The sequence below is a fragment of the Solanum lycopersicum genome, chromosome 3, assembly GCF_036512215.1.
Source record: "Solanum lycopersicum chromosome 3, SLM_r2.1".
Taxonomy (NCBI): domain Eukaryota; kingdom Viridiplantae; phylum Streptophyta; class Magnoliopsida; order Solanales; family Solanaceae; genus Solanum; species Solanum lycopersicum.
In genome coordinates this window covers 52302138-52326331 of record NC_090802.1, presented here as the reverse complement: position 1 = coordinate 52326331, position 24194 = coordinate 52302138, and the positions used below count along the sequence as shown (strand labels likewise).

The following is a 24194-nucleotide window of genomic DNA, read 5'->3' as shown; positions in this document are numbered from 1 at the left end:
AGAGAAAGTGATGCGTGGGGTAAAAAAATATTTTACCTTTTATTTTATGAAGAAAATATTGTTTTTTATAATAGTTTTTTATTTTTTAATTTTAACTAACACTAATAATTTGTTTAATTTATGTCAAGGTCGAATGTTCTGTCCATGTGGAGTATGATGTGAAAATTCTTTAAAATAAAAGAGAGTGTATTACACATATCATAACGAGAGTGCTATAAAAGAAAGAGGTGTGTTTCTCAAACTAAAAAGTGATGATTTAGATATGAAACTTAAACTTTCAATAGTTTAGGTATGAAACTCAATAAAATGTATAATTTAGGTGTGTTTTTAGAACTTATTTCTACGATAGCAACTTATTCCTTTTAAAACTAGAATTAAGCGTGACCAATTATGCATTAAAAAAAATCTAAACTAGGTTGTCATCCTCTGTCTAATATATTTTTATGGAGTTGGTAAGCACTAACAGTATTCTAGGTTTTTTTTTTTACTGAATTTATACCAATAACCGTGTTTGCGGCATTTTATTAATAATATAATTAAAAATGAATTTCAATATAGATAAGTACAAGCAAGGGGGCTAGATCTTATCCCAAACGGTTTCTAGTATTCCTATTTCTACGATAAATCAAATTAATTTTAATGTATAACTGTATGCATGACTTTGTATCTTTTTATTTAGTTTATTAACTTGTGATTTTTAGAAAATAAAGGCATGAAGAAGTCATGACAAGTTTTATTTATATATTTTTATTCTACTTTATTAGGATTTTCATAATTATTTAACTCATTACACTATTAAAATTTTAAAAATTAATGTGATATTTTTTCTGATTGTAGACTAACTTCTTATGATAACTTAATATTTTCACTCACTATTCACAGCTATAATTTACTTACACTGTATCTAGTTAAACGCTATAGCAATTCATTTTATTTATTAATTATAGTTATTATTTGTTTTGTTGCTTCTATTATTTTTGTAAAAGCTTCACCCAACAAAATGAATTATTTTTTTCCTAATATATTGATTCATATAAAGTACATAGTTTTGACGTAAAATTTTACTGATGATTCTTCCTCTCTCGTTTAATTGTTTCAATATTTTATTTTTTTTCACTAAAAGCAAAGAAGAAGAAAAAATACTATAATATTCAGAATAATGACAGATATTTCTGTAGTCGGCCCATCTTTTAATTAAAATGACGTTTGATTGCTAACGTAATCCTGCAAAAATGAATTATAGAAAATATAAAATTAATCAATATATAGTATTGTCTTTTATGAAAGAAAGCCTAATGGAATGAATAAAGAACAAATTTAAGAAAACATACTAAAGCTCTTATATTTTAGTGAGTAAATAATTATCCCAGATAACGATTTATTTGTCAAGTAGAGTCTCATAATTGAAAGTAATTTATAATTAACATATTTATCGTTGTTATTTAAAAAATATATCTTTTTTCTTAGTTGTCTGCTACTTGCATCTTTACAAAAAGAAAAGAAAGTCATCCATAAATCCTTTTGAGTAAATTATGTCTTTGTTGACAAGGAATATGATTATGACAAGTAATAATATAGATAATCTTTTTCCAAATTATTAGTGGTCAGGTATTTTTAGATCTAGTTATTAGCGATAAGATTTTATTTGAATCAAACTATTGATGAACATCAATACCTCTAAAGCAAACTATTGATGAAAGATATTTTTATTCAATTTTATATGACTCAAAGACAGTTTTAACGCTTTTTCATATATTTAATTCCAAATTATGGAGAGAAAAAAAAGAAATAAAAAACATACTTTGACTAGAAAAAATGAAATAATTTTGTTCTTCATTTAAGTTTGGCTCTAAAATATGGCTATAATTGCAAAATGGCTCAAAATTTGCCCCCTTAACAATATTTAAAAAAAAAAAAAAGAACAAAGTTTCCTTCTATTTAAATATAAAACCCTAAAATATGCCCTAATCATCCAAGAATTTGCTCAAATTTATCCATCACAATTATATAAATAAATAATATAACTGTGTTGTTTGTGTACTAGTTGAAAGCATATAGCTTGACCATTTGTGGCTCCAGGACATCACATCAATTTAAAGGCAAATTACTTTAAAAAAAATACTATAGTTTGGATTTAATTAAAGATTTATAATTGTGATTGTTTAATTACAAATTATAGTTACATGTTAGGAGAGAAAAGAGGAGAGGGAGGAAAGAAGCGAGCAAGATCTAGGAGAGAGAGGAGAGAGACAAGAGAGATTTGGGAGAGAGAGGAGAGAGGTTAAATACTTGTTGTATTCGGTGTATCAGGTTGTATCTCAAATACAATTGATACAACTGGTTTGTATTCATTTTAGGAGGAGCGAGGCGAGCGAGATCAAAAGGAAGGAGAAAGGCGAGTGAAATCCAGAGAGGAGGAGAGAGACGAGTGAGGTCCAGAGAGCGAGGAGAGAGGCGAGTGAGATCCAAAGAGGGAGGAAACAGGATGAATGGATGTTGTATCCGTTCTTTCACAAATGCAATTGTTACGGAATACAAACATAGATAATACAAATACAAATAAAATTATATGAATATAATTGATACAATTGATTTGGATCATGTATCGAATGTAATTGTATCAATTGTATAAACGAACACAATCTGTGTCAACAAATACCATTGACGGAATAAAAATTGTCATATACATCTATACAAAATATACATATATAGTATATACATGATACAAAATACAATTGATATGAAATACAAATATATTTGATATATAATAGAGTTGTATTGGACTACAAAGAGAGGGGCGAGTGCGGGGGGAGGGGACAGAGTGTTGGGTTATGGACCTTTTTCCCTTCCTATGTGGATAAATAAAAGTCCAATTTGGACCAACCCATTTTTTCCCATAAGCCCATTCTTATGAGGCAAATATAAGCCTATTTAGGTCTTATTTTCAGATATAAAAAGAGTTTTTCAGCAGCCAAAAAGGAAAAAAAGTGAGCAGTTTTTCGCAGTCAAAAATTCAGCCCTAACAGCCAACTTCAAATTGTGATTCCCGCTTCGTTTCTTGTCCGATTGAGCTGATTTTTGGACAGCATATTATATTCATCTCAATCTTTGATTAGGAACTGACAGAGTTGGATTTGGTGGCCTACAGCTTCAGTTTTGCTGTCGTGAACAGTAGTTGCTAAATTGGTGATTTTGCTCCTTTAATTTTCTAGATTTGGTGCGATCTTATTTTGTTGTTGCTCGTTGTTTGGCACTTGTTTTGTGGCCAATTTTGGAGAACAACATTGTAACTCTTGGTGATTATAGTGGAGCTTTTGGTCCCGTGATTTTTTACTCTTCACATCGAAGGGTTTTCCACGTACATCTTGGTGTCTTGTGTGATTGGTTTATTATTGTCTTGTTATATTTGTTTGATTGAATTACTTGCTGTTTTACTATCATATTGCTTGTGGTTGTTTGTCTTCTCTTGGTTCAAATCGAAAAGGGAAAGTATAGACTTGGGTATTCTTCCGTTGTTATCCTGTCAGGCATTCTTTGTTAGTGCCTTGTCTTTCCCAACAAAGTGGTATCAGAGCATTGGTTATTGTTGATTGTCATTTTGAATGATGGAGGCAAATATGAGTAAAATGGTGTGTTTAACTGGTAGTAACTATCATATTTGGAAAGGCAAGATGAAAGATCTTCTATTTGTCAAGAAGATGCATTTACCTGTGTTTGCTTCTAATAAGCCTCAGTCTTTGAATGATGAAGAATGGGAATTTGAGCATCTGCAGGTTTGTGGCTATATTAGACAATGGGTTGAAGATAATGTTAGAAATCATATTGTGAATGAGACACATGCCAAAAGTTTGTGGGACAAGCTCGAGACACTTTATGCTTCGAAGACTAGCAACAACAAGTTGTTCCTATTGAAACAATTAATGAATATCAGGTATAAAGAGGGCACTCCTATTTCTAATCATATTAATGATTTTCAGGGTGTTCTTGACCAGCTGTCCGGAATGGGTGTAAAGTTTGATGATGAGATACAGGGACTTTGGCTTCTTAATACTCTGCCAGACTCTTGGGAAACTCTTCGTGTTTCTTTGACTAATTCTGCTCCCAGTGGTGTTGTAATCATGGAATATACTAAGAGTGGTGTCTTGAATGAAGAAATGAGAAGAAGATCTCAAGACTCATCTTCTTCAGCTTCACACTCCGATGTTTTGGTTACTGAAGATAGGGGGAGAAACAAGTCCAGAGGTCAGAATGATAGAGGTAAAAGTAGAAGCAAGTCAAAATCTAAATACAAGAATATTAAATGTGACTATTGCCACAAGAATGGGCATATCATGAAATATTGTTACAAGCACAAGAGAGATATGAGACAACAAAAGAGAGAAGGCGATAATGAAAATTGTGTTGCTGTTGTTGCTAATGATGATCTTCTTGTTTCTTGTGATGCAAATGCCATTAATCTTGTTCGTGATGAGTCTAGCTGGTTTGTGGATTCTGGTGCTACTTCTCATATCACGCCAAAGAAGGAATTATTTTCTTCTTATATCTAGGTAATTTTGGAACGTTGAAAATGAGCAATAATCATGAAGTTGAAGTTATTGGCATTGGGACAGTTTGTTTGGAAAGTAACAATGGTTCCAAACTAGTTCTTAATAATGTCAAGCATGCTCCAGATGTTCGCTTGAATTTGATTTCTGTGGGATATCTTGATGATGAGGGTTATGTTAATACACTTGGTGCTGGCCAGTGGAAGCTTACTAGAGGTTTGATGGTTGTGGCCCGTGGTGACAAGTTGTCTAACTTGTATGTATTTCAGGGCTCCATGTCCAGAGACTCAGTAAATTTGGTGGAGAATGATACTTCATCAGAGTTATGGCATAGAAGGCTGAGTCATATGAGTGAGAAGGGGATTGATAGTTTGGCTAAGAAAAATTTGCTTTCTGGAGTGAAACAAGCAAAGTTGAAGAAATGTGTTCATTGCTTAGCCGGTAAACAGAAAAGAGTTTCTTTTCAGAGTCATCCGCCTTCAAGAAAGCTCGATTTGCTGGAGTTGGTACATTCTGATTTGTGTGGTCCTTTTAAGGTAAGATCTCATGGTGGTGCACTTTACTTTGTGACTTTTATTGATGATCATTCTCGCAAACTCTGGGTATTTCCTTTGAAGTCCAAGGATCAAGTACTTGATGTGTTCAAGGGTTTCCAAGCCTTGGTTGAAAGACAAACAAGGAAGACATTGAAATGCATCCGCTCAGATAATGGTGGTGAGTATATTGGTCCTTTTGATAGATATTGCAGAGAGCAGGGTATTAGGCATCAGAAAACTCCTCCAAAGACTCCTCAGTTAAATGGTTTAGCAGAGAGGATGAACAGAACTCTAGTTGAGAGGGTTAGATGTATGCTTTCAGATGCTAAGCTGTCAGATTCCTTTTGGGCAGAAGCACTTAATACTGCTGCTTATGTTATCAATTTATCTCCTGCTGTTACTTTAGATGGTGATGTCCCTGACAGAGTTTGGACTGGTAAGAATGTTTCTTATGATCATCTTAGAGTCTTTGGGTGTAAAGCCTTTGTACATGTTCCTAAGGATGAAAGGTCAAAGTTGGATGTTAAAACTAGGCAGTGTATCTTCATTGGTTATGGTCAAGATGAATTTGGCTATCGTTTCTATGATCCTGTTGAGAAGAAACTTGTTAGAAGCCGTGATGTTGTGTTCTTTGAAGACCAAACAATTGAAGATTTTGACAAAGCTGACAAGGCTGATTTTCAGACTAGTGAGAGCTTAGTTGATGTTGATCCAGTTCCTTTGACTATTGTACCGGAAGAAAATCTTCATAATGATGAAAATCAAGTTGATAATGAAGATGGTGATCATGTTCAGAATGACCGGCATGATGTTGTTGATGCTCCAGTGCAAGATGATGTAGTTGTCCAACAACCAATTATAGATGCTCCAGAGAGTTCTCTCAGACGATCTAGTAGAGAGAGAATTCCTTCATCTCGTTATTCTCCCAATGAGTATGTACTCTTGACTGACGGGGGAGAACCTGAGAGTCTTGATGAGGCCATGGAAAGTGAAGAAAAAGAAAGGTGGTTTGATGCTATGGAAGATGAGATTAAATCCTTGCATGATAATCATACCTTTGATTTGGTTAAGTTACCTAAAGACAGAAAAGCTTTGAAAAACAGGTGGGTTTTTCGGGTGAAACATGAAGATGGTAATCCAGTTCCACGGTACAAAGCTAGATTAGTTGTCAAGGGATTTAATCAGAAAAAGGGAGTTGATTTTGATGAGATATTCTCTCCAGTTGTGAAGATGTTATCCATTCGTGTGGTTCTAGGCTTGGCTGCAAGTCTAGATTTAGAGGTTGAGCAAATGGATGTTAAAACTGCTTTCCTCCATGGTGACTTAGATGAAGAAATTTATATGGAGCAACCGGAAGGTTTTGAAGTCAAGGGAAAAGAGAATTATGTTTGCAAATTGAAGAAGAGCTTGTATGGTTTAAAACAAGCTCCCAGGCAGTGGTACAGGAAGTTTGGTTCTTTTATGAGTCAGCAGGGCTTCAAGAAGACTTCTTCAGACTATTGTGTTTTTGTGCAAAAGTTCTCTGATGGTGACTTTATTATTGTGTTGCTTTATGTTGATGACATGCTTGTTGTTGGTCATAATACTTGCAAGATTCAGAAGTTGAAGCAAGAGTTGAGTAAGTCTTTTGCTATGAAAGACTTAGGACCAGCAAGGCAGATTCTTGGCAAGCAGATTGTCCGTGATAGAAAGGCCAAGAAATTGGTATTATCACAAGAGAAGTACATTCAGAAAGTACTTCGCAGATTCAGCATGGACAAAGCTAAGGTTGTCAGTACACCTTTAGCTATGCACTTCGAATTGAGCACGAAACAGTGTCCTTCTAGTGATGATGAGAAGGAAAATATGAAGAAAGTTCCTTATTCTTCAGATGTTGGTAGTTTGATGTATGCGATGGTTTGTACAAGACCGTATATTGCTCACGCTGTTGGAGTTGTTAGCCGTTTTCTTTCTAATCGGGGAAGAGAACATTGGAATGTTGTGAAGTGGGTTATGAGATATCTCTGTGGCACTTCTAGTCTGAGTTTGTGTTTTGGTACAGGGAAGCCTATTCTTTGTGGTTATACTGATTCAGACATGGCTGGTGATGTTGATACTCGCAAGTCTACTTCAGGGTACTTGGTTATTTTTGCAGGGGGAGCTATGTTTTGGCAATCTAGGTTGCAAAAATGTGTTGCTCTATCTACTACAGAAGTTGAGCTTATTGCTGTCGTTGAAGCTTGTAAAGAATTGCTTTGGATGAAGAGATTCTTGGGGGAACTTGGTTGTGCTCAAGAGAGGTATGTGCTTTATTGTGACAGTCAAAGTGCTATACATCTTGGCAAGAATTCTACGTTCCATGATCGGTCTAAACACATTGATGTGAGATACCATTGGATTCGAGATGTGTTGGATTGTAAGTTGCTTGAGCTTGAAAAGATTCATACAAATGACAATGATTCCGATATGATGACTAAAGTTTTGCCAAGAGGGGAGTTTGAAGATTGTTGCATGGTCGCCGGGATGGCGGTCTCCTCCACATAGTCGTGAGGGGGAGAATTGTTGGGTTATGGATCTTTTTCCCTTCCTATGTGGATAAATAAAAGTCCAATTTGGACCAACCCATTTTTTCCCATAAGCCCATTCTTATGAGGCAAATATAAGCCTATTTAGGTCTTATTTTCAGATATAAAAAGAGTTTTTCAGCAGCCAAAAAGGAAAAAAAGTGAGCAGTTTTTCGCAGTCAAAAATTCAGCCCTAACAGCCAACTTCAAATTGCGATTCCCGCTTCGTTTCTTGTCCGATTGAGCTGATTTTTGGACAGCATATTATATTCATCTCAATCTTTGATTAGAAACTGACAGAGTTGGATTTGGTGGCCTGCAGCTTCAGTTTTGCTGTCGTGAACAGTAGTTGCTAAATTGGTGATTTTGCTCCTTTAATTCTCTAGATTTGGTGCAATCTTATTTTGTTGTTGCTCGTTGTTTGGCACTTGTTTTGTGGCCAATTTTGGAGAACAATATTGTAACTCTTGGTGATTATAGTGGAGCTTTTGGTCCCGTGATTTTTTACTCTTCACATCGAAGGGTTTTCCACGTAAATCTTGGTGTTTTGTGTGATTGGTTTATTATTGTCTTATTATATTTGTTTGATTGAATTACTTGCTGTCTTACTATCATATTGCTTGTGGTTGTTTGTCTTCTCTTGGTTCAAATCGAAAAGGAAAAGTATAGACTTGAGTATTCTTCCGCTGTTATCCTGTCAGGCATTCTTTGTTATTGCCTTGTCTTTCCCAACACAGAGGAGAGAGGACTTTTCTGCAAAACCTTACATACTACTAAATGTAATATTTTAAACTATAGTGATTTATCGTATGTACATTATACGTGTTTTCCTGTTGTATAATCTTTCCAATTTGAATTATATATGTTGGTACCCATGATTTAATTTACGTCATCAATATCTAATTCAAACCCAGGAGTTTCAAATACAATTCTAGTAAGTTACGTTGTAGCCTTCGTCTCGTAGACACACGAAGGCATTTTCCTATCCATTACTTGGAAATTACTAGTTATTAATGTTTTGAAGTTTTATTATTTATAAATAAAATTGTATGAAATTATTTTAGAGAAAAATCAAAATAGTAAATAGTGATATTGTTTTAACTTTTAATTATAGGGACTGAAATTTTTTTCCTTCTTTTTTTCTTTTTGGCTAACATAATATTTGGTGCGGATAAATTTTTTCATTCTAATTATAAATGTACAATACAAAATTCTGAACTATGATCACTGATTAGCAACAACCCGGTAAATAATAATAACAATTTAATTAATTAACGTAATTTTTAAGATAAATCTGAGAAGAATAAAATGTAAATAGAAAAATGTTAGTATGGTCAAATTAGGAATTAAGAAAATGATTAGGTTGTACTTAATGGACCTCGTGCTCTATAACATAAAAATAACAAAAGAAATCTAAACACTTTAATCAATTTGTTGAATTAATATTCCCAATGCTTTAACATCACAAAATTGACATTAGCTCCTTGCACTTTCACTATCTACGTTTCTTTCTCCTTTATTATTGGATAGTAAGATAATTACTTCCTCCATTTAAAAATAAATATCTCTTTCAATTAAATTTATCAAAAATTAGTAATTATATGTGCAATTTATTCAATAATTATTTAGGGATGAGAAAGCAAATCACCAATAAATAACATGCATTTGGTTTAAATCATAAATTTGTTTTATTCATAACAAATATGTAATGCGTATGACGAATGAAGTTTATTTAAACTGTCTAAACAAGAAGTTCAAGGACTAATATAAATTTTTTAAAAAGAAGAACTAATTTAAAATTTCAAAAATTATATATGTATAATTATTAATCACCATTGAAAAAAAAAATTGTTATTTTTTATTGAAAATTTTCACTTAAAAATGTTCAATGACTATTTTCAAAGCTATTTTCATTGAATTGGTATTTTCACATGAAAAATCTTGGAAACTTCCAAATATTTTAGCAAGAAATTATTTTTCACCACGCATTTTTTCAGTGAATTGGTTCGACAAAAGAATTGATGAAAAAATCACATTCTAATAATACTATTTTTCATTTATTCGCAGCGGAAAAAACCTTTTTCTAATAATTATCTCAGATGTTTGGAAAAAATAAAATAGTTACAGAATTTTTTATTTCATACATCATGACAATGACGACAACAATTTTTTCTCTTTCTCACCTGTGATGCATATATTTAAGTATACACACAACAAGAACAACAAATACGTTATTTTTATCAAGGTATACAATAACGAAATATACGTGAAACTCGTGTCCTTTTTCTTTAACCTAAATCACCATTTTTACTTTGAACCGTAATGAGTTGTTTGAGTGAAAGTATTTACATTTCACACCTCATTTAATTAAATCACAAATTAAGTGAGTCTTTAACCTTTGCTATGAGAGTTATCACCATTTTAGTTTAAAAACTTATTTAACACCCTTTACTTCATTTCTCCAAGTTACAAAAGAGACTTGAGTTTAAGCTATGCAATTTGAATGGTAAAAAAAATTGCATCCAACTAAATCATGACTCCCAATTAGACATGAAAATGAAGAATTGTTCTTCTTCAATTCTCACTCATGAAAAGGCAATTAAGAATGACTAACTAACAAGACAAAACAATGAAGTCGTTGTGGAAAGTCTACTCTTTCTTGGAAATGAGGTTATATTGAATAAAGAACAGATCCATGTATAATGAATGAATGGCACAAATATAACTATATAAACCACAAGTTTTTTTTCTTTCTGAAACAATCAATCCTACTTATCTGCATTAATCATGCCAAGGGTACAACAACAGCAGCAGAAAGGTACGAGCATGGAGGCGATCATAAAGAAGGGGGCATGGTCTCCGGAGGAAGACCAAAAACTGAGAGGTTATATCATGAAATATGGCATCTGGAACTGGAGACAGATGCCCAAATTCGCAGGTCAGGCCAATAAAACCATACTATTAGTATTTTCATTTCAGATTTCGAATGGTCATATTTTCATTCAATTCTTTCTAGCAATAACTTATGTAGCGACATAGAGGGGTTGCTTAGATGATAAGCATCCTCCATCTCCAACCCTAAGTTTAAGTTTGTGGCTTCGAGTCATTAAGGGAGCAAAAAAGTGGGAGATACTAGACAAGGGGCGGAACTTATGTAACTCTTCATGTTTTCTTAGTCTCCTGAACTTTGGTCATGTGGTTGCAGGGCTTTCAAGAACGGGGAAAAGTTGTAGACTAAGATGGATGAACTATCTCCGCCCTGATGTTAAGAGAGGACCCTTTACCACGGAAGAGGTTGAAATTGTCATCAAAACTTATCAGGAACTTGGAAATAGGTGAGAATTAAGCATTTTTTTCCCCACACAACAGAGTTCTGCACAAGAAAGATTGTAAACTTGTTAACATAGCCTAAATACATAATACTGTATAAAACCAAACCATATTAAATTTGTATTTCTATGCAGCTGGTCAGCAATAGCTGCAAAATTGCCTGGAAGAACAGATAACGAAGTTAAGAACTTCTTCCACACACACTTAAAGAAGCATCTTGGACTGAAAAATCATGATGTTCCATTGAAAACTAGGAAAATCCGCAAACAAACCAAAGAAGATGAGAAGAAAATTAGTACTCGAGGAAGACTTGTACTTGAAACGAGCAATAACAGCAATTTATTAACAACAGATGTTTGTTCACCCTGCAGCAGCATTACTACATGTGAAGAAAACCAAATGATGGATCCTTTTGTGAATTTCTCACAAACTTTTGAAGTTTGTTATAACAACATTACTTCACTTGTTGTCGATCAACAAGTCCCCGGCATGGAACACACATGTATAAATATTGGTGTTGCCCAACCACATTCCATTCCCCATGGTCCTGCTGTTAACTCCTTCGATCAATTCGATATGAATTCATTCTGGATTGATGTACTTGGAAATATCTGAACATCTTACTTTCTAAAACATGTTACAAGTTAGAACCCATGTGCAGGTCCTAGTTTTTATCCACTTTTTATTCTCTCACAAAGCAATAATCTGTATTAGGTCCTAGTTTTATTCCACTTTTTTGTCTTTCTCACAAAGCAATAATTCTAATCTTCTGTCTTAAACTTGAAATATAATAGAATCTATTATGTTTTTTTATGACAACGGAAACCCGCAGTAGCTACCCTTTGGGTGCACACGGTAAAATCTCCGCTCCGCTCCTATGCAATAGCTTGCAAACCACTCAGGAGAGGTAAACCGCACTAGACGTTACTTGTGCGACGAGCTAGATCCAGAAGGCAAACCCCTTGCCAGCGAAAGCAAGGGGTTTCGAACTTGAGACATCCAACATGAAAGTCCCAAGTCCAAACCACTGGACCACCCAGAAGGGTTAATAGAATTTAATATCGTGCCAAGTCTAATTTCATTAAGCTAATATTACTATCAAGGGCGTCTCAGTCCCCCCCCCCAAAACTTATTGCTACCTCTGTAAAAAAGGGGGGGGGGCCTACTGCAAAAGAGTCCACACCCTAAGTAAAGAGTAGAGGTAGAGTCGGTCAGTCACACGTTCTCACGTTCTGTGGAGGAGAAGGGGGGATAATAAATTGTATTAAATACCATATAATATGGAATGTTAGCAAAGATAATATTTCTTTTTTGAGGGAAAATTTGAGTAGCATAGATCAATTGGTAAAGACACCCAGGTAATATTGACCAGAAAATAGAATTTTCATGAACTTAAATGATTTTTTTCCTGGTAACATCCAGGTACTATTGTGGAAAGGTATCCAAGATGGAATTGTTTTTCATCTTTTCATAAATAGTGATATAGATCATTTCATATATAGCTTAAAGTTTGTCCAAAATACATCTAATAGAACATTAATATCATTTTAAGGGCTCACTCACGTAATTTTTTTCTCAAATGATCAAACTAATAGAACTCATAAAATTAGACAAGTCGAACCTTTTTACGAGTTAGTACATCATTGATATGCTGGGCCTGGGAATATGCGCTCACGACTTGTTATCTTCTTTCAGCACATATTGGACAGAGATTCTAGAACAGAGTGAACCTCCCTCTTGTTATCTTCATTAAAACAACAAACCCTATCAACAATCGTTGCCTTTTTCCTCTTTGCTCAGTTCGACTTTCTACAATACAAGTTCTTCTGTAGCTTTCTGGGAGATGCATAGTTGGTTTGAAATGAGAAGGTTAACTAGGAATCTATAGACAACTGTTACTCTTCCTGAAACTTGCAGATTTCATGCATCTTGTTGCCTATTTTGCACAAAATGCCACTGAATTTGCTTGTGAAAATACAGTTCTGCCGTGAACTTGGACCTGCTTTGTATTTAATCATCTCTTCTTCCGCCATTCTCTTCAAGGTGTCGCTGATATCCCCCAATGCCCAAGTTATTGAGATGTGAGGGCGTGGATCCTGCCACCAAATCCAAGTAATTTTTAATTTTTCACTTGAAGAAGAAGCATTGATTTGACTGGCCGGGTGTGTTTGGATGAAGGAGAATATTTTCATGCAAAATGTTTTGTTGAAAAATGAGTTTTTTACTTATTTTCTAGTATTTGGTAAGTAAACAAAAGAATTTTATTCGAAGAGCATTTATATGTAATCTAGCAAAAAATAAGTGGGTGGGATCGGGTAGGGAGTGAGGGTTAGAGGGGGAAGGAGGCAATGAACTTGGAATGTCACTGACGAAACTTGTTTTCCTATTTTCATTAGAGAAGTAATTATTCAGGAGCTTGATTTGCAGAGAAAATATTTTTCAAAATATTCTGACCAACAAAACATGAGAAAATTGGAAAACACTTCCTGGAAAATGTTTTCCTACATACCAAACACACTATTGAAACTTGCAATAAATTAATCAGAGTTTATGTGGTCAACCTTGTAAAATTCCGGAAGGTTGTGAAGTTTGTAGACTTCATCAACAGCTTGGATTTGCCTTCTTATCTGAGGGACACAAAATACAAGTAAGTTTCCTCCCTTGCCTCAACGATGAACTATATTAGCAAGACACCGGAGGACAAGGAAGAACAATAAGCTTTTATCTAAATTGACATGAATGAAGCCAGAGAGGAACATAGTAGAGAGCTTAGCTCAAACTCATTGTTCCATAATCGAAACACATGTGAAATATGAGCATAAACTAACCACTGTAAGAGAATTAGTTTATCAAAATTAACGTAGACAATAATTAGAGACACACCTAACTCCTAAGATAAAAAGTCAAACAATAGGAACCACCAAAACCTCTAACAACCCCACAATGCAGTTTTTGATTGTAATGAAATGGATAACGCTTGCACAAGGAGTTCTCTTTCAGTGCGCAGGGCCAGGCATGCCCTGAGATGCTGCCACCATTAGCTTTAGGGGAAACCCCTGTTCTGATCTAGTTTTCAAATTATCCATTCACTTAAAAACCTGGTACTGCGTCCCGCTTCTGACTTACTCCTTATTTTGGTTTAAATCCGCATAAAATAACAAAAGTTGGTGGGTTTTTACTGATAACAAAAATTAATGTATTATCCACCGAAACTTGTTGGCCAACCAATTACGGTGACTTTCATAAAGATATTGACCTTTTATACGATGGAGATGTCCGGAATGGCTTTCAACTATTTGTCATCCTCCTTCCTAAACTTGTTAGCCTGCCAATTATATTTGTCTGCCATGAAGACATCATCCATTCCTTTTCTCGATCTCTACTTAGATATTGTCTGGATGGGCTTATAACTTATTATAAGCCAAAATTCATAAGTTAGGATTGCTAGCTTATGGTTTTTGGGCTTAAAACTACTTAGTTATTTTACTCAAACACTACAAAACTACTTAAAGCCCCTAAAATAAGCCAATCCAAAGAGGCTCTTATCTAAAAGAAATGTTGGCTAATCATGTTGAAACTTGACACAAGTTGTCACTCTTGATTTTGATTTTCATATTGCATATGTTGTTTTGTAAAGCTTTATTCAGAAAAAGAAAAAATGTGTGCTTGGCTCAATGGGTGACTTTTACTTCTTCTTTTTTTTTTTTTTTTTGTTAATGGGCATTTCTGGTTAAACCAATATATCTTCAGTTCCTCCAGAATAAGTGGCTGATTCCCGGACCCTGATAACACGGGATGCTTTGTGCACCCGGCTTCCTTGTCCAGAATATGTCAAACGCATTCCTAAATGTAAAGGACATTTATTCTTGATGCTTCATTAAGTTTGTGCCAAGAATAGGATTTTGTCATATCTTGGATTCTAGGTGTTAATATTCCCATAGTCTACTTACTGCTGCCCTTCTAAAAAAAAAACACTCAGTCTTACTTCTGAAATTTTTACATAAGCTAATTTTCCCAAAGATGTTAATTTTTGTTTCAGTTTTCAATGTTTGTAAACGCAACAAACAATATCAGTTGTGAACATTCTTACAAAATATATTTCAACCCCACCGGTAGCGAGAAGCTTATGGACGTACTGGCCCTGTGAGAAAAAGATACCATACACAGACCTTATAGTAGATGACTGAGGCAATGGGAAGAGGAGGATTTGACAATATACATAAGCAGCAACTCCAATCCAGTTACCCAGACAGAGGGAGATAACCGTCTTTAGTTGTACGACTGTACATCTAGTTTATAATTCCCAAGATTAACCATGAATATCAACTTGATTGATACAACACATACACCTACCAATTCAACACATTCCCAGTCCTTACTGTTGGCCAGGAGGCAGCTTCCATTCACATTGACATATCTCTCTCAAAAATGAAAGACACTATAAGAGCTCATATAATTCAGAAGACACCCTCATGGAATGTTTATCTACCACCATTAAATATAGGATAGCAACTCATATGGTGAATCCTGCTGTAATTCATTTATGTTTTGGTGGGATACCCGACAAAAACCCCGAAGGCCAGTGGCGCACAGTTCCAAACTCGATGAACAATGGGCCCTCCCTCTACCCTTCTCCACATACTTACCAAGTTTTTTTTGTCTGCAACAGAGTTTGAGCTCGTAACATGCGCGTATACTACACATCACAAGCTGCGCTCTTACCACTAAACCAAACCCTAGGAAAAGCCTCTTGTAAGCTTTTCTCTTAGATGTCGTTATAACCACCTCACTAATGAGGAAACAGAAGGGTTGTACAGGTCACTAGGGTAGATTTTTCCATCTCATGACACTCCCTTTCCTACAACCATCTCATATTCTCTTTTTCTCAAGTTACATTACTCTTCTTTAGCTCTTAAATCTCGGAAAATTGAATTTGGCACACACAAGCATGTGCCTCGATATCTATTTTATATTAAGGGACTTTAAGGATGTACCAACAACTAACTTCATTATGAGGAGCATACTTATGACTTCAAACATTCTTCAGAGTTCAGCTAGAAGTGAACACAATCCAAAACAGCAAACCATGTTTCCAACAAGTACTAAAGAAATGGCCTTTTTCATACCTGTGCTAAGCCTCCTTCTAAAACTTCCAGTGACATGAATGTGCGAGTTGAATCATCATTGACAAAGATCTCCCATTTGTTAAAATCAATCAGATACCTATGTCCATTAATAGACAACAATTAACAAAGCAACAACAGGTTTTGTTTTTCTCAAAACAAAATCAGAGATAGCATGCATATCACTAATGACACCTCACCTCCTCTGAAACTGAAGCCTCTGTCGAAGCATGGAGACCACGGAATTAATCTGATGCACGCGGAGAGGAACAGTTCTTCCCAAACTAATGTGAAACTCTCTATCCAACACCACTTTTTCAAGCAGTGCTTCATCTTTCAACAAACCACTCAATGGTACATCAACATCCACAGCATATAGAGTAGGTACTATAGCTGTGACCTTCTTCAGAAATCTGACCAGACCCTTCCTTGTTGCAGATGGTATATAAACTAGAAGTAAAAGAAAATATAAATAAACATTACGAAAAAGTTTTATAACAACCTTCCAATAAAGTTACCAACAAAAAGATCCGATTTCGAATCATACACAAAATTTGATAAGGAAGCATAAAATGCGATGAAACAAGGGAGATAGAAGAAATTACCCGGGATGTAGACATGTAAAGCATAATTGCCTTCAATATGAGGAAAGCTTCGAACGCGATTGACTTGACTACTAGGCAAGGAGTCCGAGGGAACTTCAGAAGCAAAAAAGCAAACATTTAGTGAGAATAAATCGTCTTCTAGATATTTCTGGGTTTGATGATAAAGAAAGTTACCTAAAGAGTTGGGCGGCTGAAGAAGTGAAATAGGAGGCGGAGGGAGAGGAGCCAGTGATGTGGAAGCTGACGGCGGCTGTGGAGGGGTGGGATTGGAGTCGGAATCGGAGCCGGTGTCAGAAGAATCGTCTGCGTATGAAGCTAGTAGCGCTTCCATGTTACTCCTTTTGGTTTGCTAATAGCCTCCCTCTCGGCCCTCACTGTCCACAGTGACTGATCAGTCTTGTCCAGACTTCCTATAACTTTCACCATTTTTAATGAGTTTAAGGCGTTTCATTTTGCTAAAAGAATAACAAAAAGTCTCATCGCGGTGGACTCCTTCTTATAGGTTTGGTCAATTTTTTTAGCTAGCCTTTGAGACTTGGAGATTAGATTAAAATTTAATTTTAATATGATATTAGATAAAGATTTGTTTTACTTGATGTTGGTGTCTTTAAAAATTAAAATTATTCACGCATCAGATGCTAAGCAATGAATGTAAGGTGGAGTGTTAGAATGACAAAAAAAGTCTCACATTGGCGATTAATGAGATGGATATACTCCTTATAAAGTTTGGACAATTCTTCTCCCTTTAAACTAGATTTTGAAACATGAATTAAGCGTAAGACCTAATTTAAACACATTATATTTCTATTATGTAAATGAATTTGGATGTTGAAGACAAGTGTGTGTTTAGTCTAAAGATAAAAAGCCCAAAATAGTCTCTCTTTATTTCGTAAAGTGTGTTTTAGTCATCGAAAAATTTAGCTAACTAGTAAAAAAAATCAATTTATTTAGCAATAATATTCATATTTTAATAATATTAGTAAACATGTCAAAAATGTCATTATTTTAAAAATAAATAATTATTTTAATTTTATTAATATTTTTTCTCTCATTATTTACATCATTTTTTTCTCTCTCATAGATTACACATTATTCTATATTTATAAAATTAGATAGATATTAATGTCATTTTAATTTTTCTCTCTTTTCTTAAGTTTATCAATTTCTCTCTCTTACTTTTTTTTCTAATCAAATCCACAGATTTTCTCTCTTTTCTTACGCTTCTTTTCAATTTCTCTCTCTAACATTCTTCCAAATAAATTCTACAGATTTTCGATTCAATATATTAATATTTTCAATTATTCTCATTTAATTTCGTTGTAAGATTTGATTTGAAGATTAACATTGATTTGAGTATTATGTTTTTCAGATTCCTTATTTATTTACTTACTGTTTTTTTTTTGGTTTTGTTTTATTGTTGTTCTTAAAATATTTTTTAGGGTTTGAGACTACATAATTCTCTCTTCAATAGACGTTTTCAAGAGAGCTACTAGAGGTATTGGACAAAATAATGAAAGTTCTTCCGATTTTTCATTATTTAATTCTTTTCACTCAAGAATTAAACAACAATATAGGTTCCGCTTCTAAATCTAAGGAGGATATACGACAGGAAAAAATGCCTGAATCTGTCGATGTGCAAAATCCCACATAAATTCATAACCATGAAGTTGAAGAAGACCAATTTGTTGGAGAAGAGGTATTCTTTTTTTGCATGTTCTGTGTGTTGCATGTTTAATTTAATTTGATTAGTAATTTTTAAGATTCAAAAAAATTCATGTTACAATGCGTTTGGAAGTGTATATGAAATTTTTATTATGTTATAGTTAGTATTTATTTTTGTATTTCATATATTTATTGTATTTTGTGTTCTTTTTTTTGTGTGTGTTAGTTATGTCAATGTAACATATTATATGAGTTTGATTGTGTATAGTTCATAGCTTTAATGTTTTTTGTATTCATAGATTTGAAAGTGTATATTAAATTTTGTTGATGTTTTAGTCCATATGTATTTTTGTATTTCATTGTTTCATTGTATTTTGTATCCATAAACTTGGAATTGTATTTCATATATTTATTTCATTTTGTATTCTATTTTTTTTTTGTGATAATTATGTCAATGTACCACAGTTAGTATTTATTTTTGTATTTCATAGTTCTATTGTTTTTTTGTATTCATAAATTTGGAAGTATATATTGATTTTTGATACTGTTTTAGTGAGTATGTATTTTTACAATTAATAGTTGTATTCATTCAAAAATTATGTTGCATTGTTTCTGAATTTGACATTTTTTCTATTTGTATTTATTCTAAAGGTATGTCAACTAGTTATGTATTTTATTTAAGAATGAGTACACTAAATATTCAATTATTTCTTTTCAATTTTATGCTTCATTCACTTTTTCATCATACTAACTTTTTGTATTTTATATAATATTATACAAAATTCTAAATAAAAACTAGAATAAATAGAAGTACAAATAAAATACATATTGAAATGAATACATAGAATATATTGTGGAATGAATATAATTTTAAAAAAGTAAAAATTCTGGAGAAAAAAGAAAGAACAAAGTTTAAATTTTATTTGAAACTGTAACCGATGAGAAAATTAAGTGATCCTTACCTTTTTTTTGAAATATTTTCTCCCTTGATTTTCTCTTTTTTGTTATTAAATAATTATATTCTGTAAATAAAAATAAATAATAAAAAACATAAATAAGATAATTAACAAACTAAAATTTGACATTTAGACTAAATATTGAAAGTGTTGCTAATGAGCCCTCTTAAATGTTAAAATATTGACATTTTGAAAAATTTCCCCTAGTCTAAATATAAAAAGCCCAAAATAGTCTCTCATATCATGTATGTGCACTTTTGATCATTTTTCAAAACTTTGCTTATAGTTGGGAAATAATATTTTTTATATTTAAGAGGACTAATTAGAAATATTTTTAATATTTAGTAAAAATGTCAATTTTAATTTGTTATTTGTCTTATTTATATTTCTATTTTAAAAATATATAATTTTTATGTAATAGATTGGAGGAATTCAGGGGAGGAATTTTTTTAAAAAAGGAACAAATGCTTAAAAGTCTCAATGTTACAATTTATCAAAATAAACAACTTTCTTCTTCTTTCATCATTGTTCTAAAAAAATTCAATATCCAATTTTCTTAATATTTTTTTATTTCTTAACACTTTTATTTACCAAGATAAATATTCAATTTTCACTAATTATTGTTATGAAAATCACGAAATTAAAGAAGTACCACATCAATAAAAAATTTAATATTCAATTTTCACTAATTATTGTTATGAAAATCACGGAATCAAAAAATTTAATATCCAATTTTTACTAATTATTGTTATGAAACTTTATGATAATACGCTATAGTTTTATCTATTAGTTTAAATTTTTTTAACTTAGAAATGTTTACACCTATTCTCATAGTGTATTTATTTTATTTTTTAGAATTTTGTATCCTTGCTTAAATCGTATTCATTCCAATATATATACCATTTTTATTTATATTCATTTTAGATCATGTTTATTTTGTATAATGAAACTTGTATCTCTTGATTAGTTTGTATTCATTCCAACATGTATGTCAAACAAATATGTAGCTATTTAAGAAACATATTTTTATTCGTATATTTCTTTCAATATTTATTTTTCTCTTCAGAATTTTGTTTCATTTCCTAAGTTGTATTCATTCTAATATGTATATTGTTTGTATTTGTACTCGTTCTAGTTTTTATATTGTATTTTTGTATAATGGTGTATAAAATATAAAATAATATGATGGAAAAGTGAGAATGAAATATAAAATTAAAGAAGAATACAAGAATATTTGTTGCAATCATTCTTAAATAAAATACATAACTAGATTTTGAATGAATACAAATATAAATAGTATACACACTAGTTTGAATACGAATTGAGAAAGGATACAAAAAATTGAAGAAAAAACTATAAAAACAAAATAAATTAATATAAAATTATTCGTTCTATAAATAAAATACATAACTAGCTGACATACCTTTGGGATGAATACAAATTAGGGGAAAATACAAGATTTATAAACTATGCAACATGAGATTTTTAATAAATACAAATATTAATAGCATACATAGTGATTTGAATATGAATTGAGAAGGAATACCAAATTATAAAAAAGAACTATAAATACAAAACAAACTAATACAAAATTGTTCTTCCTTAACTTGGTCTTCAACAAATTTTCGAAATCTTCTACACCCGATTTTTTTTCTTTTATTAATAGTGATAATAAAAGATGCAAACATCACTTTGATCGTCTCTCTTCCGTTGTTTTAACTGTCGATCCTACATTGTCCATTATTTCTTGAGTAATATATATATATTAAAAGATGAAAATTCGCTAGAAAGTTATTAATTAAGTTGCATACCTCTTGTAATCTTCTTAGGTTCGACCATAAGAGAGTGAACTTATGATTTTCAAATCCTAAACGAAAGTTGGTCGATTTAATACTCAACTACAAATAAATTTTATGAAAAATTTAAACAAAAAAATAATAATAAACAAACCTAAAAATCGGATGAAAATGCATACCTTAATTAAAGGATTGTTGTAAATATCTTTAGAGATATATTTTTCAATTTCTGAAGAATAACAGAAAAACAAAAAAGAGAAGTGAGTTAAAGATGAAGAAGAATTGGGAGAGTGAAATCAGTGAGAGAGAAAATATATATATTTTTAAAAACATATGATCGAGAATGAGTTGGAAAAAGATATAATTAAGGTGAGATAAAATAGGGTCTAAATTAGGATACACAATATTTTCTAAAATATTGATATTTTTACTAAAATTATAAAATATGAACGTTTTTAATAATTATGTCAAGATTTTTGATTACTTTGCTAATTTATCCTTAATTTTATACATGAATAACTTTTTTCTTATCAACCTATCAAACGTGGTATTAATTATATACATGAATAACTTTTTTTTATCTACCTACCAGACATCGTATTATAGATGAGTAACTTTTTTCTTATGGGCCTACTAAACATAGTATAAGTTATACGGATGGACACATGATTATTTAAACAGTTCCTTAACTTATACATAAATTAATATTTGCATCACAAATTTGTATGTATTAAAAACAAGCAAAGTGTACAGCTTTATATATGTAACACCAACAAAAACTGAAATTTTTAAGCATCTAACTAGATTTCTACAATCTCTTAACTGTATAATTAGTTACTGTTAAATTTTTTTATAAAAGTCTCATACAATCCTACTCCTTTTGAATTAGCTCTTGAGTTATGAGTTAGGCCTAAAATCTAATTTGACAGTTATAATCATAATTAGAAAAGAAAAATTACCCCGTCCTCAACTCATTCTCATCTATTGTCAAATTCAAATCCAAATTCAAACCCAAGAACAAAGTTCTTTTACTACTTTCAAGATCCAATTTGTCATGAAGTTCATCACTCTTCGAATTCAGAGCTTCTGCAAGTTCACGGCCACTCTTGATCAAACTCTCGTCCAATTTCATCTTCTTCTTCTTCTTATGCTCGAGTTGATTCAATTCATCTTGATGTTTTCTCATATGTCCTCCCAAAGCTTGTCCAGTTGCAAATTTTTTACCACAAATAGAGCATTCGTGTTTTTGTAGATTAACATGTAATAGTTCACCGTTAGTACTCATGGTCGTAAGCTTATTCTTGTGACTTGTCATGTGTCCGCCAAGTGCTTGAAATGATTCAAATCGTTTCTTGCACTTAAAGATCAGATTAGGTCGTTCTAACAACTCGTTCCTCTTCATTATATCCGCACAATTCGCCATTGCAAATTTCTCCACAGATTCTTCTTCTACTTTGCTTCTCTTCAACATCATGTTCATGGTTGTGCTAGGGTTTTAAATTACATTGTGATAAAGAGAATAGTCGTCTTACGTAAATATGGCTATATAAGTAATAGTAATACAAATATTGCAGTGAATTCAATTGTACTGAGTTATTACAACTATATATAGTGTTCGTTTTTTCTTGTAACTAACCAAGTTGAATTAGGATTTGTTTGCAAAAAACGAAATTAAAAGGGTTCGGATAATATGGAAACTGAATCCCACTAAACTAACTACTAGTAGACACCTCTGTTTTATTTCCTAATTGTAAACGGTTTTTCTTCGTTTTCAATTTAATTAGATTTTTTTTGAATGGTGTAAATTAATTTATAGGTCATTTACCTTATTTAATTTCTAGATAACTAGTTGCTTCAATGATTTCCAATAATCCATGGCATGGAAGGGTCAAGAATAGCCCAATACGAGTGCATGTGGTATATATATATATATATATTTTAATTTTCACATATTTAATTGATTAAAATATCTTTTAGAAAAATAAATTTTTTAAAAATGAGAAAAACATATTTTCTAGAAAAACAATTTACATAAAAAAATATTTTCGTCTCGATCAAACTAGATAATAATTTGAACGCAAAAGTTCAAAACCACCCTTCAACTATTTAAAATAAATTAAATTTAGGAAAAAATATTTTACGACTCAAAAGTACCCTTCTTCTCTTACCTTTGGACCAAACTTACTCTTCTATTTAAGGAAAAAGTTATGTGGCATGTAATGTGTGTATAATATGCCACATATACCTCCATATGTGCACGTCCATCCCATCCACCACCACCACATGGACGTTTTAAGAGCTCAAACTTCACCATTTTTCCACGTTTCATTATTTTATAAGAAAGGCCAAAGAAAGTTCATTTTACAAGCCCTAATTTCACCTTGAAGAATTACGCAACAACATTATTAAAAGAATAGTCAGTGCAATATTATTCGTGATCTTGTCAACTCTTGCTATTTTTTGGCAGCGTATGCCATATTGAATATTCTAACGTAACCAACATCAGCTCGTGAAGTTTCATAGTTCAAGTTTCAAGCAATCTTCCACGGTTAATGATGCTTTCATAGTTCAAACTTCAAACAACCTCCCTCATCTCTAAGTTGAACCAATAAAAACGTTTGGATGTCATTTTCCCTGTTCGTCAATCTTATTCCTTCTTATTTGTGAACACTAGTTGCCTCACTTCATGTTTTTGTTTACTTTTCTATTTTTGTTCTTGTCTTCAGATAAGTTGAAAACAAAAAATTCATTGCGCACAAATGAAGTTGATAAGGAGGCAGGGTCCAACCAAATTGCAGCCAACACTTTTTTATTTCGTAATTTAATCGCTGCAGTAAAAAATATCCGAGGTGATTATCATCTTGGAAAAAAAGGCTTTAGTAGAATTTACAAAGGTGTGATTGAGTCCATTCAAGTCGATTTTCATGAACTGTTTTTGCTTTTTACCTTTTGCTAATAATAGAATAGAATATATCCAAGAAATCAAAAATTTGATTTGCCTCTAATCTACCAAATTATTTTGCACTCACTTTACTTTAAATAATATCCATAGAGTGAAATTAGGTAGGGTGAAAGGAAGCTTCTTTTTAAGAAAAGGAT

The 24194-nt window shown here is 32.3% G+C and overlaps 3 protein-coding genes across 3 annotated transcripts; 1 reads left to right on the top strand and 2 right to left on the bottom strand.

Moving 5' to 3' along the window:
- Positions 1–10327: 10327 nt before the first annotated feature.
- Positions 10328–11631, top strand: LOC101245233 (R2R3MYB transcription factor 52). Its single transcript, NM_001346835.1, has 3 exons — positions 10328–10561; positions 10829–10958; positions 11088–11631. The coding sequence occupies exons 1-3, from the start codon at positions 10411–10413 to the stop codon at positions 11566–11568; spliced, it is 762 nt and encodes a 253-aa protein (NP_001333764.1). The 5' UTR covers positions 10328–10410; the 3' UTR covers positions 11569–11631.
- Positions 11632–12418: 787 nt separating this feature from the next.
- On the bottom strand, positions 12419–17149 carry LOC101244935 (uncharacterized). The gene is made up of 6 exons (NM_001328410.1): positions 16856–17149; positions 16682–16774; positions 16277–16526; positions 16080–16176; positions 13515–13580; positions 12419–13049 (listed from the first exon to the last, which is right to left on the bottom strand). The coding sequence occupies exons 1-6, from the start codon at positions 17010–17012 to the stop codon at positions 12849–12851; spliced, it is 864 nt and encodes a 287-aa protein (NP_001315339.1). The 5' UTR covers positions 17013–17149; the 3' UTR covers positions 12419–12848.
- A 4901-nt stretch (positions 17150–22050) lies between these two features.
- On the bottom strand, positions 22051–22575 carry LOC101246118 (zinc finger protein ZAT11-like). The gene has a single exon (XM_004235385.5). The coding sequence runs from the start codon at positions 22573–22575 to the stop codon at positions 22051–22053; it is 525 nt and encodes a 174-aa protein (XP_004235433.2).
- Positions 22576–24194: the final 1619 nt, after the last annotated feature.

Bases quoted from the DNA above. Each gene is read 5' to 3' on its own strand.
- LOC101245233 (NM_001346835.1), top strand. From the start codon at position 10,411: ATGCCAAGGGTACAACAACAGCAGCAGAAAGGTACGAGCATGGAGGCG. The intron at 10,562-10,828 runs GTCAGGCCAATA...ATGTGGTTGCAG, and splicing joins ACAGATGCCCAAATTCGCAG to GGCTTTCAAGAACGGGGAAA. The intron at 10,959-11,087 runs GTGAGAATTAAG...ATTTCTATGCAG, and splicing joins TATCAGGAACTTGGAAATAG to CTGGTCAGCAATAGCTGCAA.
- LOC101244935 (NM_001328410.1), bottom strand. From the start codon at position 17,012: ATGGAAGCGCTACTAGCTTCATACGCAGACGATTCTTCTGACACCGGC. The intron at 16,527-16,681 runs GTAATTTCTTCT...TTTTACTTCTAG, and splicing joins TTTACATGTCTACATCCCGG to TTTATATACCATCTGCAACA. The intron at 16,177-16,276 runs GTGAGGTGTCAT...TAATGGACATAG, and splicing joins AGGCTTCAGTTTCAGAGGAG to GTATCTGATTGATTTTAACA.
- LOC101246118 (XM_004235385.5), bottom strand. From the start codon at position 22,575: ATGAACATGATGTTGAAGAGAAGCAAAGTAGAAGAAGAATCTGTGGAG.